General features: G+C 45.8%; 1 protein-coding gene across 6 annotated transcripts in view; it reads left to right on the top strand.

Moving 5' to 3' along the window:
- The window catches only part of NALCN (sodium leak channel, non-selective), a 290,775-nt gene extending 274,005 nt beyond the window's left edge, over positions 1–16,770 (top strand). For 4 of the 6 annotated variants that reach the window (XM_036893731.2, XM_036893732.2, XM_036893733.2 and 1 more), the window contains 10 exons: positions 1,355–1,423; positions 2,368–2,516; positions 3,359–3,452; positions 5,038–5,170; positions 5,836–5,951; positions 7,823–7,980; positions 10,738–10,888; positions 12,205–12,354; positions 13,943–14,054; positions 15,121–16,770. In XM_036893731.2, the coding sequence (XP_036749626.1) occupies positions 1,355–1,423; positions 2,368–2,516; positions 3,359–3,452; positions 5,038–5,170; positions 5,836–5,951; positions 7,823–7,980; positions 10,738–10,888; positions 12,205–12,354; positions 13,943–14,054; positions 15,121–15,314 (1,326 nt within the window). In that variant the 3' untranslated portion in view covers positions 15,315–16,770. The other 2 variants (XM_057494618.1, XM_036893734.2) reach the window with 2 other exon arrangements.
- The last annotated feature ends 2,884 nt before the right edge of the window (positions 16,771–19,654 follow it).

Raw genomic sequence — 19,654 nt, 5'->3', positions numbered from 1 at the left:
AGCCCTGTTGAGGTAGATGGGGGAGAGACCCCATTTCTGTGATGACTCAGCCCAGTGGATGGTGGTTTCTTCAAAGAGGTCCTGGCAGGAATCCCTGAGGGACTGATGATTAGGCTCTGGTGGGAGTGGGGCTTGGGGGGTGGAGCATGTCAGGCAGCTGCCCAAGTGGAGGATGGTGCAGGCAGATTAATAGTGTGCCTGGCCCAGAAGCAGCGAGGGGAGCATGGCATGAGATCTGGACAGGGGAGGAGTCAGGCCTCTCAGGACCTTGTCCTGGGTTTGCACCATCATCCTCGAAGTTGTTGGGTGTCATCACTTCCAGAATGTAAAGCAAGAAGGTACTGAACCAACATGGAGAGGAACAGTAAGGTCCATGTTTTTATCTTTCTCCAAAGAAATGACAGCCAAAAGCACGTTACCCAAGCAGATGAGTAGGGTAGACTTCCTCACCCCAAATGTCCGCAGAGAGGAACTCTCAGACCCACAAGACCAGCTTGCCTGTTCTGCCTGACGGCTTTTGTTCCTCTCCAAAAACGTCTGGTCCTAGAAGGATGCTCCCCCTGCCCTCTATTTTACAGTGGACTGTTGTGAAGGAGAGTGCAGTCCTTGTTCCCACCCACACATACTCATTTCCTTGTACCTCCCCAAGAATCGCTCTGGACCCCCTTCCTAGGGGCCCATCTGTGACTGATGTCACTTGGCTAAGCAAGCCTCCTGGAGAATGATCACCCCTTGGCATCAGCTTCATGCCACAGTTGCTATGGCACATGCAGCTGCTGGGATCTTTGTTTCTAGGGTGGAACTTTCAGGGTCACAGAGCACCAAGTCATCCCTTGCTGCTGATCACCCCCTCGAAGACCCGGGAGGAGAGACGTCTCTGATATCAGTTTAGGCTAATGTGCTTGGCTGGTCTCTAGAGGTCTCCAGAGACCCTCAGAAAGAAGGAAGCTGACCTCTGGCAGTCTTTCCCAATGCCAGACCTCCTTCTTTGCCAGGACCCCTTTATTCCCTGTCTCACCTCACCTCCTCCTGTTGCACTGTTATCCTAGATTTTTCTTGCTCCTCAAAGGAACTGGTCACTATTTTATGTAAAATAAGTTTTAAAATACTGAATTCAACTGAGCAAAACAGAGACTGAGGTTTCATTTAAGATGTGATTTTATAGCTATTATTTATTCATGAGTTTTGGCAGTGACCTTTCCAGCACCTTTTTTAGATAAATTTCTTATAGGAATGTTCACATTTTATTAAGTCAATTATTCAGCAGACTTCACAGAAGACTTAAAATGAAAAATGGAAATGCACTAAGATCTTTCGTGCAAATTATGAGAGGCTCTCTTCTGTTTAATTTCAGAATGCGTATACCTACATGATGGGAGCATGCGTGATTGTCTTCAGGTTTTTCTCCATCTGTGGAAAGCATGTAAGTACACTGCAGAGAGCAATGTCAAAGGTCACACACCCGCTGAGCTGAATTCAGCTGTCCTGGGTCTTCAGGGCTATAGTTAATTAACATTGCAAGTCATCATAAGTCTAAATCAGAGTGAATATTAAATATTAAAATAAATCAGTATAGCTTAGTTACCTTGTGATATGTTTCCTGACATTTATGTTGTTTTATTTATTCTTCATATTTGCTAAGTGAACCGAATCATCACCTAAGGTAACGTATCAGGCACAAAAGGAGAAAGCAAGTGTCATTCTTAACACTTTTTTATGTTTATTGCTTTTACCTTTGTAAAGCAGTAAAGTTATTTTACTGCAAAGAAAAGGAATATTGAATGAACATTTATGAGTTTGTGACCCTAGATTTCTTTACAGTCTTTATTCATGTTCATGTATAGTTCCACATATAGTTTTCAAGTACTTTTTAAAGGACTGTTCTTTTTTGTTACTAGCATTATTTCACATACGTTCCATCTATCCACATAATCAATACATTTAATATTCAATGGTATTTAGTATTTTGCCTTTGTTCAGGTTTGTTTTTGTCAGCATCTGTGGAAGAAAGCTGAGTCTCCTTTCTATAGGCCGAAAATGGGGAAGCCCTTTCTGTAGAGAATCAGGGAGCAAGAGAAGAGAAGACGGAAGGCTAAACATTCTCAGGGAGGAGCTTTTATTAATCTGGCTGAAAAGGCTGAACAGTTTGAAATACAAATAGAAATTCTCTCTGTTTAATTTTTCTTGCATGAAAGTCACATTTAGTACCTAATAGGGAGCTATTTTAAAATAATGTCCTGGAGGGTCACTCTTGCACCAACCTGCTTTCATGTTATTTATTTCCCAGGTTCTCCATGGCTTAATGAATTGAATATTCACACCCACCCCTCTCTCCCTCTCTCTTTGTCCACCTCCATCGCCATCCAGGTGACACTGAAGATGCTGCTCCTGACGGTGGTCGTCAGCATGTATAAAAGCTTCTTTATCATCGTAGGCATGTTCCTGCTGCTTCTGTGTTACGCCTTTGCTGGTGTCGTTTTATTCGGCACTGTGAAATACGGGGAGAACATTAACAGGTGGGTGTATGTTTACCTTTCTTCATTTATTCGGCAAACTGTTTCAGTAATGAAATATGAGTATAAGCCTGAATGATTTTTGTCTACTAAACACAGAGGGAAAGAGGGAAGCAATCAGCTGGAAATTAAAATAAAATAACCACATTTTAAATGGCATTTGTATCATTGAGAACAGTATGCGTGTTGACGTTTGCAATCTTAGAAAATCCAGAAATAACAGAGAACAAAAAGAATTCATCATCCCACCACCACACAGGAATAAGCACCTCTAAGAGCCAGATGAATTCCAACACTTCTTCTATCCAAATACTGCCAAAAAAAATTATACATTATTTTTTAATTAAATAATTTTAAGATGGCTTTGGGTTTTTTCTTTTTCTTTTTTAGTGAAACATATGAAATTAGAACCTTTTTTAGAATTAGAATCTTTTTTTAAGGATTACCTTAAATTTCGTGAAAGTATCTCATAGTTTAAGACAAAAGTCTTTACACAACAAATTGTATACAAACGTGTCTTGTTGCAGAGATTATTTATTTGATATGTGGCAGCTCCACATTTTATAGCATAATCCATGCGAAAGAAGGAGTCACTTTGGATTGCCAAAGCTCACGTCCTCAGGCATTTGAGATGAATGGCAGTAAATTGGTGGCACCGTGGTAGGGGTGGGTTTTTCAGACACCTGTACTTGGGAGCAAGTATAAATAACACACAAATAAGAGGTGAGACCTTTGGAAATGGTAACTTTGCAACCAAGTTTGCTCCCAAATCCATCTGTTTTGGTGGTGACAAACCCTAACTACTTCATTACTCACATTGTCCTTTTTTATTTTCCTTAAATTAGGCATGCAAACTTTTCTTCAGCTGGCAAAGCTATTACTGTCCTGTTCCGAATTGTCACCGGCGAAGACTGGAACAAGATCATGCATGACTGTATGGTAAACGTCTCTTGATCACTAACAGTGGCTCGACTTAAAATCCCATGAAACCCTTTGGTGATGCAATATTGGCACCATCATCCTTGTCAGCATCAAGACTTGCTGCACAAAACCCATATCCTGGCCTTTAGGTCCACAGTTGCATTCTTTTACGTGACAGTGTATGGACGTTCAAGAGAACATCCCGTGAACCCAACTGAGCTATTGGTCCATTCAACAACTACGCATTATGCAGGCATCGTTCTTTCCTTCCCATCTTTACGTTTTGGCAGTCGAGTACAAATAAGGGAGTTCCACTCCCTGAACTGAATTTATTCCACAGATGCTTACTCAGCCCCGGTTTGTATGTGGCCATATGTGAAGCACTAGGTCTTCAGTGAGTCCAAGGCATCCACCCGGAGCCCTGAGCTCTCCTTTTCACTGGACACCCTCCCTGCTCCGGGCTCCTCCTTCACCATCCTTGAGGCTCACATTAAGCATCAGGTCCTTCAGGAAGCCTGCCCTGTGCCAAGACTGCCATATATATGCTTCCAGCACTCGATTCCCCTTTGCAGTGTGTGCCACAACTGTAGTGAGAGATCAGCTTGATTCATTTATTTCATCACTCTTACCTTCCAGACCAATGCTGTCCAAAAGAAATTTCTGCAGTGATAACAACCTGCACTGTCCAGTCCAGTCACTACTAGCCATATGTGACATATGTGGTCCTTGAGCCCTTGACATGTGACTAGGGCTTCGGAGGGACTGAATTCTAAATTTTACTTGTGTTTGATCTTAATTAACATATGTTTAAATTTAAATAGCTACATGTAGTCTGTGGCTACACTATGAGCAACATGAAGGAGGGTCAGGGTTTATGTGTTACTTATCGTCTGTCCCCAACACTAGCCATAAACCTAGCACATAGTAGGGGCTCCAGAACTTTATGCATGAATGAATGGGGAAATGTACTAAATCAGCATAAATTCTAAATAAAGACAAGCAGAATGCTATGGGAATGTACAAGAAAGAGTCTCTCTGGCTGAAAGATACCAAGTTTCTCAGAGGCGTTGGCATTTTATTGGGCCACTAAACACTGTGCGGGCTTTCGGTGACATGAATGCTATGCTCATGCTCTAACATCCCATCTCAGTGCTCCACGAATGAGGACTCCTGGCTACTGCTAACACAATTTGAATGTGAATGTGCGATGTGTATATATAGCAAATCTTCGTAACTCTTAACCCATTACTTAAGTCAGAGAAGTTTTTTAAATTCCTTTTTATTTGACCTTCTGCTGTTTGCATCACACTGACTACTAGCACAACTAGTGGAAGTGGCAGAAAGAACACTTGGAGGAAACTGGTTCATTTTCATTGTGCTTCTAAAATGGCAATGAACTTGGGGTTCTATGAGACTAAAAAACACAGCGTAAATGAAATAGTCTTTTTGATTTTTGCCATGGATGACATGCTTTATGTGGCTTTTGAAAGATTCCTTTGAAGCTAATTATATTTTATATGGCTAGGAATCTGCTCACTAACTACAGTCAGTTACAGAGCTGTGCATTCTCCTCTCCCCTCACCCTGCCGCCCCTGCCCCACAGGTCCAGCCTCCCTTTTGTACTCCGGATGAATTTACATACTGGGCAACAGACTGCGGAAATTATGCTGGTGCACTTATGTATTTCTGCTCATTTTATGTCATCATTGCCTACATCATGCTAAATCTGCTTGTAGGTAAGTGATGTTCATTGAATATGTTTTAATATCTCTAAACTCAGGTACTTAGATAATTATGCACAATTTTCAAGTAATTATCCTGGATTGCTTGGGGCAAGTGTTTCATGGCATTAATTATGAATTGTTGCCTTTTGATCCAGAAGCTGAAAAGACCTTTGAAAGGCACGTAAATGACAGTTGATTGCAATGTCGAGTTGTCCTGTTTATTATGATCATTAATTTCAAAAGAACTCTTCTCATTAAGTTGAACAAACCTCAGGGAGGGTTACCTTTACAGTCTCAGAATATCACATTTATGTTTCTGAAGGTATACATTGTTCATTCAGCTATGGGGCCACCCAGAACTCAATTTGACCTTTGAAAACTGCCCTGGGACTCTCAACTAAGAGTGCAGGCCAGCTGGCATGGGTATCTGTATGCACAGACTGTGTGTTTATGCTCACGACCCTCATGTTTTGCAAAGGCAGGGGCTGCATAAATGGCTTAGTCCAAGTGTAAAACATGCCAACTTGGAAACCATACTAAAAAACACTTTAAAAATTTGGCTTACAATGTAGGTGATAAAATCTATCATTTATAATAGATGTTTTACTTTTTCTAAAAAAGTGACAGATTAGCACAATTATCTAACTTCACAATTTTTCTGTTTTTTCTTTTTCTAGCCATAATTGTGGAGAATTTCTCCTTATTTTATTCTACTGAGGAAGACCAACTTTTAAGTTACAACGATCTTCGCCACTTTCAAATCATATGGAACATGGTGGACGATAAAAGAGAGGTAGGAGAGTGGGTTGTTGTTTCATGCCCCACCCCAGGGAGGCTTTTTGCTGTATCTCAAACATCTAAATGAATTTGTTGTGGACAACTGACATTTGTTGAGTGTTTGAATGGCCATTGGTGTATTATCGCAGGAGGCTGTCACTGAAAAATCAGCAGAATATGCTAGGCAGAGAGAGGGCAGGATAGCTCCCCCTCGTGTCCCGTCTAGCCATGAACAGCCTCTTCATCTGCAGTGACAGGAAACCAGCCCTGGGCTCAAGGCAAGAGAAGGGAAGAAGTTCAAATTACCAAAGCCACAATTCATGATAAAACATCTATTATAAATGATTTCATCACCTACATCGTAAGCCAAATTTTTTAAGTGTTTTTAGTATGGTTTCCAAGTTGGAATGTTTTATACTTCATAACACAGATTCATGATCAGCCTCAAACAACAACCCTGATTAGAGGTGCAAAGGAGTTATTTAAATGGTTTCTGAAAATTATTCTGAATTATTTTGGACTTACTATTTGAATGCGTTAATCAGAAAGCTTACCGAAGATTCCCTAGAATTAGCCAAAGCGGCAGCTGTTTCCTCCTCCGCCTCCTGTTCTCCCTCCTTCTCCATCCCAGCAAACACTCGAGCTCAGTTGTAGGTGCTGGGGATACAGCAGTGAGCAAGATGGAAAGGTCCCTGTGCTTGCAGAGCTCCTGTTCTACCACAAGGAGACAAACAATAAAAAGTGAAATAATCATTACGATTATTATTATTATTTCAAGAAGCCACAAACACTCTGAAGAAGGCAATACTACAGTAGAGTCTGGCTGGGGGTACAGCCGACTACTTAGCAGGGGTGGTCATGACAGCCTGTTCGGCGGTGGGGGGGCTTTTGGACCCAACATCAGAGAAATGAGGCAAGTTCAGCCATGGGAAGATCTGGGGGAAAATCGAAAATCGTTTCAGGAAATGTTAATGAGTTCACAAAGACCAAGGGGCCAAACAGGCCATGTAAATGGGGGTCCTGGGTGGGAGCCAGGGCCTGCACAGCAATGCCTGGCTTTCTCCCCATTTGCGCTCCGTCTGTGGCACCCCCACTTCCCCCAGGCACCAGCCTTGGGGGCTTTCTCCAGGCACAGTGACCTGCGTGTGTGGGCACCCAGCCAGCTCTCATCTCAGCTGGACCCGCTCCTCTGCATGATGGAAACCCGCTTGCCTCTGCCACACAGACGGAAGGAGGCGCCGCCACTCACATGTTAAGGTGTTTATCCAGATAGGAATTCACGGGCTACCAAAGTGCCTGCCTCTTGCCCAACACCTTAATTCAGAGGCATGGCCAGGCTGGCACCATAGGTTTTGTTGCTTGGAAGCAACACGTACAGATTTTATGAATCTGGAGCTGCTGTTACCAGGAAGGTGGAGCTAGGAGCCCAGTTCTCTTGGACGCAATCGTCCCAGTGCTGGAGAAGACCTAAAAAGGGGTGATCACCCCACAGAAGAACAACTTACAGGAAATGTTTAGAGGTTCCTAGCATCCGGACCAAGTGAGGAGAGGACCGTGTACACGTGTGTGATCCATTTTGTGCGCGAAGGTAGGTGTTTCAGGAGACAAATGAGCAGGGGCTGCGGCGCTGGAACAGGCCCGGGGAAGAAAACCCGGCCTAAAGCGGGCGTTGGGGCCCGGCAGGCAGAGCACGAGCCGTGTCCCTTCCCGCCCCGCATGCCGCCTGGTCGTGGGCCAGAGAAGCGCGGCAGAGGCAGAGCGCCCAGCCCTTGGTCATGAGCGCCTCCTGGGGAGGCAGGCAGCTCCCGCGGCCCCTGCTGCCCTCCTGGGGTGCGGGACCCCGCGGGCCCGGGGTGATGCGCGCCCCTGCGCTCTGTCTGCCGCCAGGGCGTGATCCCGACCTTCCGCGTCAAGTTCCTGCTGCGCCTGCTGCGGGGCCGCCTCGAGGTGGACCTGGACAAGGACAAGCTGCTGTTTAAGCACATGTGCTACGAGATGGAGCGGTTGCATAACGGCGGCGACGTCACCTTCCACGACGTCCTCAGGTAGGGCGGGGGGTTCACGTCTCTGGGTCACGGGGCCGAGCGGAGCCCAGGGACAGGCGCTGTGATCACGGCAGGCCTTGTGGACGACAGTTAACAAGGAGGTTCGCAACCTGCAAAGCCCTCCGCTGTGACTCTAAGGCGAGGTCACACCGCTCCGGCATGAAGTGGCCTTTCTCACTGTCCTGTAACGATGGTGTCCCAGTGAGCGTCTCACACAGCAGGGCAGGGAGGCGGGAGGCAGTGGCCCGACATCCCCGAGGAGCTCCTGTGGGACAGGTAGACAGACCGCAGAGGCGTGGGCTCCCCAACCTTTGTTGGCCAGGAAGGAGCTGGTCCAGGGAGTTAAGGGACTGCACAGTTACTCGGCTTCTCTGGCCAGGCTGGAGCTAAAATCCAAATCTCACTCATGAGCCAGACAAGAATTGGGGTGGCCCACTCTGTGGTGGCTGGCAAACCACAATTTCCAGACATTTAATGAGTCCCCTGATAGGACAAAGGGGCAACGCAAGGCCCTGCCCTTCCTCCCGGGGAGGCTTCTGTATCCAAACAACTAGTTCATTCTCGCAGGTCTGGAGGCTGGAGTCTGAATTCAAGGTGTCGCGGGGCTGGTTCCTTCTGAGGCTGTGAGGGAGGATCTGTTCCAGCCCTCTCCCCAGCTCCTGGTGCTTTGCCAGGGATCTTTGGGGTTCCCTGGCTTGCAAAGCATCACCCCAATCTCTGCCTCCATCTTCACATGGTCCTCTCCATCTGTGTGCATGTCCGAATTTTCCCTTTTATAAGGACACCAGTCTTATTGGATTAGGGACCCACCCCATTCCAGAATGACCTCATCTTAACAAATTACATCTGCTATGATCTATTTCCAAATAAGATCACATTTTAAGGTTTTGGGGGTTTATAACTACAACATATTTTTTGGAGGGGAAAATAATCCAACCCATAAGAGCTTCTTCAATGGGAGGCCATGGATAAAATTCAGAGGTCCATGGACTTGGAAAGGAAAACAATTGCATCTTTATTTTCACTAATAACTCTGAAATGCAGCACTGTCTTCAGTGATGAATACAGTCAACCAAGCCACAGAGTAGTAATAACACCCTTGTTTTTGTCACCAGTAGATATCACATGTATTTTCATGTCACATTACTACTGTGGCTGGTATCTTAAAATATCCTTAGTACTCACTGGTAACTTCTAAGTTATTGCAGTCATTTGACCTCAGCTAAATGTTATTATTTAGTGCAATAATGAAGAAGCATTTTGTTACTATCTCATCAACTTTTTCAAGAAAATAATAATTTGAGAACTATATTTCAATATAGTTGGTTTCCTTTGTAATAATGTCTATTTTATTTTATGCATTTAAAACATTATTCTAAGGAATATCCCATACGCCACTGCCGAAGGGGTCCGTCCACAGCAAGTCGGGAGCCCCCTCCCAGGAGTAATCATTTCCCTCATGTTGCGAAGACCTGACAAGTTAAGCACTGGTTACAGTGTGACACACTTCAGGAACTTGCCAGTGTACAGAACTGTGCTTGTGCCCAGAATCTGAAAAAAGGATCAGGACAGGAAGGATCTTGGAGAAGCTCTATCAAACCAAATTCACGTCCTGCTATTCACTTCTTCCAGAAGCTAAAGGGCAGGAAAAGATGGGCAGAATAACAAAGGATGCCATCTCTTTCAGAATGTCACTTTGTTGTTCCTCCTGATGGCAAATATTTTTAGGCTGAAAATGAGGCTCATAGACATTCCACTGTCACTAATAATTAACATCCAGCCTCTTCAGAACACAGAAATGCATCTGATAAAATGGCCCCTGGCACAGTCAATGGCGGCCTCATCTGCCCCACCCTAGCCCCCTAACTCAGCGTAGGGTGGAAACGGTCCAGCAGTGCTAAGATTCCTCGTGAGGCAGGGAGGAGAGGAAGAGCAAATGAATTTTTTCCTCCATGTGGGAGGAGCCTTAGCAAAGCAGTGGTCAGCGCACCATGCCGCACAGGGTGGGCAGCACTGTGCTGTGATTGGGGCCACGGAGACCAGGCTGAGCCATAGCCTGGGGTCCCGTGGTCACACCAGGGAGCACCGACCTGCCGGTCCTTTGGCTGTGCACCCCTCAGCCAGAACATGGGATGAGCTGCCTTATTGCCAGGGCCCTGATGCAGCACATCTCTGTGTTGGGTCCATTTGCCACTGCCTGGGGCTCTCATGCCAAGGGCTGAATGGGGTGAATATTCCACACTGGCTTTGCATCCGCCAATATTAATGAGGAAGATCCAGGGTGAACACATGAGACAAACTGAGAGGGAAATGGCTGGGGGAGGCTGTGGGGCCCAAAGCCAGGTGCATTAGCCATCACCCATTGGAGCTGAATGTGAAGAAAGCGTACAGAAAGTAGTCTTCCTTCTGTGGGGAGAGTTGCAGCGTCCTAGGCAGCTGATAATGTAGATGGGACCAAGCCTGGATCTTTGGTTTAGCAACACGTCCATGGCATTTACTGTTGTAAGCACCTCACAGATATTAGCTCAGTCATTTAATAAGGCAGCTCCCATGAATCATCCCCATTTTACAGATGACCGAAGAGAGACAGAGAGAAAGACATAACTTCCCGAGTCACCCAGTCAGGGCAGCACTAGGATGCTCCCTAGGTCAGATTGAGTGGGGTCCTGTCTGGATTTTGAGATATCCCAGGGTCTGAGTCCAGGGCAGTCCGACCCGCGGTCACCCCTGAACCCCCCGCCCCGCCCCCGCCCCCAGCATGCTCTCCTACCGCTCCGTGGACATCCGGAAGAGCCTGCAGCTGGAGGAGCTGCTCGCCAGGGAGCAGCTGGAGTACACGATCGAGGAGGAGGTGGCCAAGCAGACCATCCGCATGTGGCTGAAGAAGTGCCTGAAGCGCATCAGAGCTGTGAGTGAACCAGAAGCCCCTGGGTTTTTGTTTCCTTCTCTTAAAGAAGGAGGAGGAGGAGGGACAAAAGAAAGGATCGTCAGAAACAACAGGATCAAATCCTTCCGCAATCAGCCTTACATCCCTTCAACTTTGTCCGCCTCAGCCACTTAATGATGGTCAGACGAGGATTTGAACCTTAACTGTAGCCCAAATTCAGCTCTGCCCACTTAGCACAGTCCATGACACATTTCCATCGAGTCCCATTTTTTATACCATAACATGAATGCTTAAAAAGCACTTAACTAATATTAAAATATTTACGATCTCCATTTATTAAATTCAAGTTTTCTAGATGCCAGAAATCTCTACATATTGACTGGCAAATGAGTTTGCAAAACTACTTTTAAGTTGCTCTTAAAAATTCCACAATACGCTTAATGACATTGTTTGATCCTTAATGAGAGATCGTATCTCCTGGGAGTTTAATGATCAGTTTGCTCTTCCTGAACTAGAGGCTTGTAAGGTTTTCTGACTCATAAATCAGTGAGCATGTACTGTGTTGGTATACACTGTTTACAATGGGCATTTCTATTAGGTGATCACTTTTAGGAATGCTTTTGACTTATGCTTCACACATAGGGGAAAAAATGAAATTCATCCCTAAACATCTATATGTAACAGATTGTTTCATCCTGTTTCTCCAAACAACATCAACGGCAGAAACATATCCTTCTATTGTAGGAAAAAAAGTGCGCAGAGAAATTAAACATCCCCATTTCTCATAGTCACAGCCGATCCATCACAGCTCTGCTAACTCCAGGGATCAAACCTGCCCTTCACCGGCCCTCAGAGGACACAGGGGGTGCTGGCTGCCCCCCAGACCGTCCTGGCCTCAGTGTGTGCCAGGACATACTGGCCTGCTCCATTCCAGAAGAACCAAGAGCAAGGGTTTCACTCATTCACTCACCCAAGGCAATCTGCCTCTTACACCTCAGAGGAAAGGGGCCGAACAAAATAAGGGGAAAAGAAGGCCCACGGTAGAGATTTAAAAGTTCAGTTTTAAATAGAACACACGCTGGTATCAATGAACAGAACTATACCCATTGTTATGGAAATGCATGGAGTGGGAAAGCAAGTGCTTTATCTCAAAGTCCTCCTTTCTAGCAGTCTGGTACTTATCAGGAAACTAGTTCAGGATCCCATTAGGAAATTCCTAAGAGGCCACCAAGTACACAGGTTCTTTGGAGAGTAAAGAAACTGGGATTTGAGTGGTGGGGGTAGGGGCCCATTGGGCTGATGTTCCAGTTACTGAAAGAACAATCCTCTTTCCCTAGAAACAGCAGCAGTCATGCAGTATCATCCACAGCCTGAGAGAGAGCCAGCAGCAGGAGCTGAGCCGGTTTCTGAACCCTCCTAGTATCGAGACCACCCAGCCCAGTGAGGACATGAACGCTAACAGTCAGGACAATAATATGCAGCCTGAGGTATGGGGAAGAGATGCCCTTCATCCAGGGGTATTCCATGCATTTTTAAAGATAAGAAATGAATTGCTGCTATTCATATAGCCATTTCAAACCCAGTGACAATATTTCTAATTGGAAGTTAAAGGAAAAAAAAAACAGTTGGAACATGTTGGTCCACATTATACTGTCTTTGCCATCCCAGAATCAGTTGAGGTTATTTGCAAAGATTCTGATTTGTACGAATACCAAAAAAAAAAAAAAAAAGTTAATGCCCTGAACTTATTAGTTCCGTTAATTTTTGTCTAAAAAGTTAACATTACATCAATAAGGGCTTAATCGGAGTCTGGCAGCAGTATGTGATCTAAGAGAACATGGTTTGCTGGGCAGCTCTATCCTAAATGGTTTCTTCTCCTGCCACGTCATGGAAACTTGCAGTAAAATCAGGGGAGATGTTTGTAACTAGCCTTCAACCTCCTTAAAGTGTCAGACTTATTAAGGATTTGTCCTTCCTGAGCTAGACATACACACCCATAAAAAAGCACAGAGTCACCAGCATCCTGAAGGCTGGCAGCAGGTCCTGCCCAGTATGAGGGCACAGTTTATGGGTGGGTGGAGCTGACCCCGCCCCCAGGCAGGGTCAGGTTTTCTGGTGGGCAGTGACACAGTAGGGGCCAGCAATCATGCTGAACCCTGAGGCTGCGTGGTCCAGCCCCCCGCTCCAAGGGGCCCTCTTGTTCTGCAGCTCAGGCCTGGGTGGAAATCCTGCTGTCAGCTCCCTAACCCACAGGAACCATCTGCAGCCTGCTACAGGGACTTGTGCAGGCAGAGTCCACAGGCAGAATGTGGGAGCGTCTTCAGTAGCCCTGCCGTCTGTCTGCTGAGAGTGGCTGGCGGGGCTCCGTGGGGGGCGGCTGGGATAAGATCAGGACGGCCAGCGAGACAGGGCTGATGCGGCAGGCAAGGTGATGTAGCAGAGCTCTCTGGTTTTAGGGTATAAAACAAAAGAAACACACAAACAAAAACAAAAGGCAACTAAAAAAACCAAGAGGGAAGGAATGCTGAAGGGATGTGAAGACCAAGGTGCCACTAGGAAAGGACAGAAGGTGACCGTGAGCCCGGAAGTGGGGAGGATACGCAGGCAGTCCCCACCTTTCTCTTGTCTTAGCCGGTGCGGATCCGCTCGGTGCGGCCCAGCGGGGCTGGGGGACTGGCCTCCACACCAGGCAGCCGCGCAGCCCGCTTCTTCCCTGGACCGCCACCGTCCTGACCCCAGGCACTGGCGAATCCCCGGGCCGCGGGCATGGAGGGCAGGTGGCCAGGCGGGGAGGGCGCCTGGCCAGGTGCCCTGGGCTCCCCGGATGGGATTCGTGGGAGAGGGGGCGCTGCCCGGGCAGTCGGCCACCTTTCTTTACCATGTGCACCGGGGAGTCTTTCGCTTTCTTGACCTCTTTTAACCCATTTTCACTTTCCTCTCCCCACTGTGGACGCCGCGGGTCTGTATTGTTTTCCCCACTTGTTTTGCTCCCTTCCTGAACCGGCACGAGGGTGGCGTCCGGGCGGTGCGCGCCGCGCCGCGCCGCCCGGAGCTGAGCCCCCGCCTCGCCCGCAGACGAGCAGCCAGCAGCAGCTGCTGAGCCCCACGCTGTCGGACCGGGGAGCGCGGCCCGACGCCGAGGCCGGGAAGCCGCAGCGCAAGTTCGGGCAGTGGCGGCTGCCGTCGGGTAGGTGCCCCGCGCCCTCTCCCGGCCGACTAAGGCCCTGCCCAGACGGCTGCGCTCCGCGTGTTTGGGTGTTGTTTTTCAGAATTCAGATGTGCATCTCCAGATGTGTGCAGACAGTGAAACAATAAAACATGCGTCTCCGTATCAAAAACGTTTCCCCCCAAAATACCTTCCCTAAACGGAACAGTACCAGCCCGCCTTTTCCAGCTCCCGAGGTTGAAGAGGCGACACCTGTTCACGAAGCAAGATGCCATAGCCATGATCTGGAAAAAATGAGGAAGCGATTTCCAGGGGTCTCCTGGGGGCCTTCAAGGCGTTCCCAGACACAGGCAGAATTTATTTCACCGAAGAAGGAGTGAATGGATACGATCTTTCAGGCAATGACAGAGTGCTCAAGGAAGGAACAACAAATTATGTATTTATAATATAATATAATGGATAATAAAAGTGCTTACTGTATTCCAGTCGCAATTGTAAGTGCATTACATGGGCTCCCGTATTTAATCCTCACAATTCTCTTGTTTTCCACATTTTACTGACTCAGTAAGAGAATTTTCTTCTAGAGGAACATGGGTTTTTGGAAAACCAGGATCATCCCCTTAAGGGCGCTCAGGTGGGGAGCAGCCATGTGCACGGCGCTGGGTTCCTCCCTGCCGTGCTCCCCTCTGTAGATAACTGAGTCCTGGTAAAGTAGGGGCTCCCTAATGCTCTCTAATTGTGCCCCTTCAGCCCCAGCTGAGTGAGAAGATGGAGGACAACTCTTCTCTAGGCTGGTCTGTCCTGCAAAGTGGAAGACAGTGTAACAGGTTTTGAGGCTAAAAGTCGTTTCCTCCATTAACACCAGAGAGGTGTTAATAGTGGCATTACTAGTTATCTGTGAACATCCTTTTAAAGTATGTTATGAAAATAAAGAATCAAGTGCTGGAAAGGTTTCAGACTCGATATCTACGGCTAGGACGTGTTCACCAAAAACACTGCTGATGGGAATATGTCTGCTCGTCAGGAGCGACTTTGCCCCTCGACGGACCCGACTGTGTCGCTCACTGGGCTCTTGTTAATTCCACAGCACCAAAACCGATAAGCCACTCGGTGTCTTCAGTCAACTTACGGTTTGGAGGGCGGACAACGGTGAAATCTGTCGTGTGCAAAATGAACCCCATGACTGACTCCGCTTCCTGTGGTTCCGAAGTGAAGAAGTGGTGGACCCGGCAGCTGACGGTGGAGAGTGATGAGAGTGGAGATGACCTCCTGGATATTTAGACGGAAACCGGCACAGGCAGAAGTCTAGGGGTGAAGAGGGTCTTCTGCTATTTCCTCCGTTGTCCAGTGAGCAATCTGTAATTGGCACATTAAATTCCAACTTGTCGCAGGATTTCTTTAATTGATTTTGTCCTGCCATAGGAAGCCATAAAGCTTGCTCTGTCACAGCTTTGTATATAACGGGTTCTCATGATCTGTTCAAGAAATGTGCCTAATGGCAGTATTCGTGGTGTTAGCAACTGTACCAATACCAGGTGGAGATCGTTCAAAAATCTCATATACTCTAAGTAAACTAAGGTATATAGTCGTATATATGCTCTTATGCATTATCACTGCCCCCTGAGAGAGGGCTAAGCCCTAAGTGGCTGATATTTACAGTACAGGAGCTTTAGTTAATGTTTTTCCCATTTCTTTTGGAATTACTTCTCTTGGGAGAATGTTTTATTTCTGTTTGATCTGAAAAGGTCAGCCCTGAGCTTATGTTAAAATGATAGTAGTTTTGCAAACTACAAATTCTGAATTTCAAAAAATATGTTCTTTTTCTCATGTTTTTCTAAAAATATGCACAAGATATTTAGAGATCAGAACAAGACAATTTCTGCCCTCAGTCACTCTCATGAAACTGTTTCCTGCTTCCAAGAAAAGTGTGTGTGGGGGTGCCAGGCAAGGAAAGTGGCCCCAAGGTGCTAACTGGTTTGAAACAAACCAGTATGTAGATCGCTTGCAGGACATGGTCACATAAAGAGGCTGAGTTTCTTAAAAAGCCTTTTAATAACTGAGTTTAGCGAAAAGAGGAAAACTACATTTTCAGGTTGTTTTTTTTTAATCTTTGCAAATGTGATGTTACTGGTTTCTTTTCTTACCCAACATACGTTTGTTTAGCCATAAATCAGCAGACGTTATGGGTTGATCCTAATACTGCTGCTAAATTCAATTCAGAGTGACTCCTCTGCCAGCAGATTCTCCTCTGACAATAACGGGACTCTGCCAAAGTTTACACAGTTTAGGGATCCCACAACTCAATTGTATTTGTCTCACACATCATATCCTCTGGGAAAATTAAAATGCCATGGGATTTGCAAAGTTCCTTTGGACCTCATGCTGGGTCAGCCAAGGAGAAGTGTGTTTAAGCCTCTAACTGCCTTACTCTTGATTGGAGATTTCCTGTTTAGATCATTTCTTTTAACAGAGTGATAATCTCAGAATCTTTTGACCCCCACCCCAGGTTGCTCCTTGATCTCTTTTTCTCTATTTCACATTCTAAAATAGCTAAATATCACTTCATTCTGTATAACAAATAGAGCATCCTGGTGCCAGTTCATTGTTTTATGATTAATGGTGACTGGAAGATAATGGGCAGTGAAAGTCAGTGCAGCCGATGGGTTTTGTTGGGTTTTATGTTAATTTGAAGTTTACTTTTTGTACATAAGGAAATAAAATGAATATTGGATTTGTAAACGAATTTACTCTGAGGTGGTGATCATTTCTAAACCCTTCTCTGTGTGTGTGTGGAGGGGTTTGAAGGTGGGACCGTGAAGGGCCTGACACTTTGCAATCTCTGTATTAGAACATTCCATCTACAACGAGTCGGCAAAAGCTCCATCCCTGATAGTCGTTGCCGCTCAGCTCCTAGACCAGAGCGGTGCCTTCATGTTCGTGCCCATGAGGTTGAGTAGATACTCTGCCCCTTCCAGACCCACAGTAAAGCGGGGCTGCGCCAGCGCTGCACAAAGACAAGGTGTTTTTTGCTTCATTACACTGAGTAATACAGCTTCATCCTCACAAAACTGCCGAGGCCTTCCTAGGACGTCTGTAACTGGCACTCAGCACAGCTTCCTTGCTGTTCATTCTGCAGTGAAGCAAGGGGCCAAACAGCCTTGCACTTAAAGCCATAGCACCTACATTTTCAATCAAGTGAAACGGCCGAGCACTTCCTGGGGGTCTCAGCTTTACTCTTTCACACACACACACACACACACACGTGCATTCACATATGGCAGTTCAGGGGGACTCAAGCAGAGCAGGATGGACAGAAGGGCCGGCCCCTGCTCTTCACTCCATTCTCAGATAGATTGAGAACAACCCTCATTTTCAGTGACTGGCCATTTGGGCTCAACCCAGGCTGAATAAGGCAAAGGGCATGTAGAAGAAAAGCCAGTTACAAAGCCTTAAGCCAAGGCAGTTCCAGGCCAGTTGAGCGATGTGTCGGCCTGTTTCCTCGCAGGAAGTGCCGTGCTGTAGGGCTGGTTTTCCCTGTCGTCAGCAGCTCCACTCTTTCTCAGAGGCCTTCAAGACATCCTAAAACATTACCCAGGCAAAAACAGCCCAGCCCTGATCATTTAAAATGGTAAATTTTATGTTACCTGCATTTTATCAAAAGAAAAATTTTAAAATACATCCTGTCATCCGATCCCAAAAGCTAATGGCAAAATCAAAATAGCAAAATAATTCCAGTGCCACACTTAACTTACGCTTCTATATCTGTTTGCTTTCTGTATTTGACCAGTACACCTGGCTTACATTGAACATTTTATTATTTTTCCCGAATGCTGTATGTCACTCATTCCATTTAAAAGTCTTCCTGTAGTATGCCTAGCACATATCTAAATCCTATTTGGATGTTTAGAAGGTTGGCATCACTGTCCATTGAATTAAGCTACAGATGGTTTGCTTAAAGGCAAATTTGAAGTTGTTTCTCATTCTCCCTTCAGCAGGCAGTGGTTCAATGTCAATGCCAATTTTAAGGCTTTATTACAGAACCAACCAGCCTGCAAGAGGAATTATATAGCTTCGCTGTGTTTCTTCACGAATGGCTATTTCTCACTCCATTTCCATACAATGTGGACAGTGACACCAAAATAATGCTAAGTGAAAACACTTGTTTTGATACATCATTCCTAGGAGTGTTCCTAATGCCTTACTAGCTACTGAGATGTTCGACATTCAAATAAGCTCAGACCACCTGTAAGTATAGAAATGGGATAAGATTCCCTGCAAATAAAAACATTAAAAGATGGTGCTTTTGCATTCTAAGCCATGTCAAAACTGTCTAAGATAACAAGTCAACAATTTGACCAAGGACTGCCAAAAATGGCAGTATAACACTGTCCGGAAAACTCTTCTTTGGCCAAGTTCTCAAGAAAGAGACTTGTATCCATAAATTATACCAAAGATAGATAGCTTTTTATTTGAATTATCTGCGTATTTTTGGGTATTCTTGATTTAATTTTGCCTTTGAAAAAACAAGAGTTTAAAGTAGGTAACACTCTTGGGCCATTAGAGTAGGTTGGGAAGATTAAGATAAGAACACAGGGCATTCTCCATTCTTGGAAACAGATCATGCTATCTCGTGCTTGCAGGTAACTATACTGGTGTATTAGTCAGTGGGTCCGCCCGGGGAGGGTATGTCATCTGGAATAGACAAAATGAGAATATTAGAGCTCTCCAGAGAAATAGAACAATAGGATATATAGAGAGAGATTTATTTTAAGGAATTTGCTCATGTGACTGTGTGGGGTGGGGGTGACAAGTCCAAAATCTGTCTGGCGGGCCTGCAGACTAGAAATTCAAGTAAGAATTGATGTTGCAGGGTTGAGTCCAAAACCCACAAGTGAGAGACTCAGACAGGATTTCTAAGTTTACAGTCTGGAGGCAGAAATCCTTCTTTTCCCGGGAACTTCAGTCTTTGGTCTTCAGGCCTTCCACTGACTGGATGAGGCCCACTCACATTAGGATGGTAATCGCTTTACTCAAAGCCTGGGGATTTAAGTACTGATTACATCCAAAACATTCCTTCACGGCAACATCCTAAACACGGCAACATTGTGTTTGGCCAAACAACTGGGCACCGTAGCCTAGCCAGGTCAGCAAACATAAATCTATCCAGCACAGTGGGTATCATCGTATTACCTGTAGCTGGTTAAGGCAACCTTAGATGTGGTGACTCACCTGCCTATGGAATACAACCAATTGTCTTTTTTCCCCAGAACAAGAAGCAAAGAATGCTGATTTTATTCTCTCAGTTTCTTGCTTGACAAGGAGGAAGGGAAAACAGGTTGAGAAAGAGAGAAGTTGCACTGATTTTTTTTAATGTGTATGTGTGTTGTGAAGGTGTGAATCCTAATTCATAACGCTACATAAGGTACAGTCTTCACCTCTTCTGGCTTAATTGGTCCAAGGATCATTAGGACAGTCATCTTAACATAGACCTTATTCCAGGCAATGTCTTCTCTTTCAGGGTCTGCATTTCACATTAGAAATATCATGTAAGGTCCTACCCAGGGAAACATGAGAAGCACAGCCATGAAGCAGTTAGCTAGGAAACATGGGGCTGACAGTGG

The sequence above is a fragment of the Manis pentadactyla genome, chromosome 17, assembly GCF_030020395.1.
Source record: "Manis pentadactyla isolate mManPen7 chromosome 17, mManPen7.hap1, whole genome shotgun sequence".
Classification (NCBI taxonomy): domain Eukaryota; kingdom Metazoa; phylum Chordata; class Mammalia; order Pholidota; family Manidae; genus Manis; species Manis pentadactyla.
Note: the sequence above shows the minus strand (reverse complement) of the source record. Positions and strands in the feature narration are given on the sequence as shown.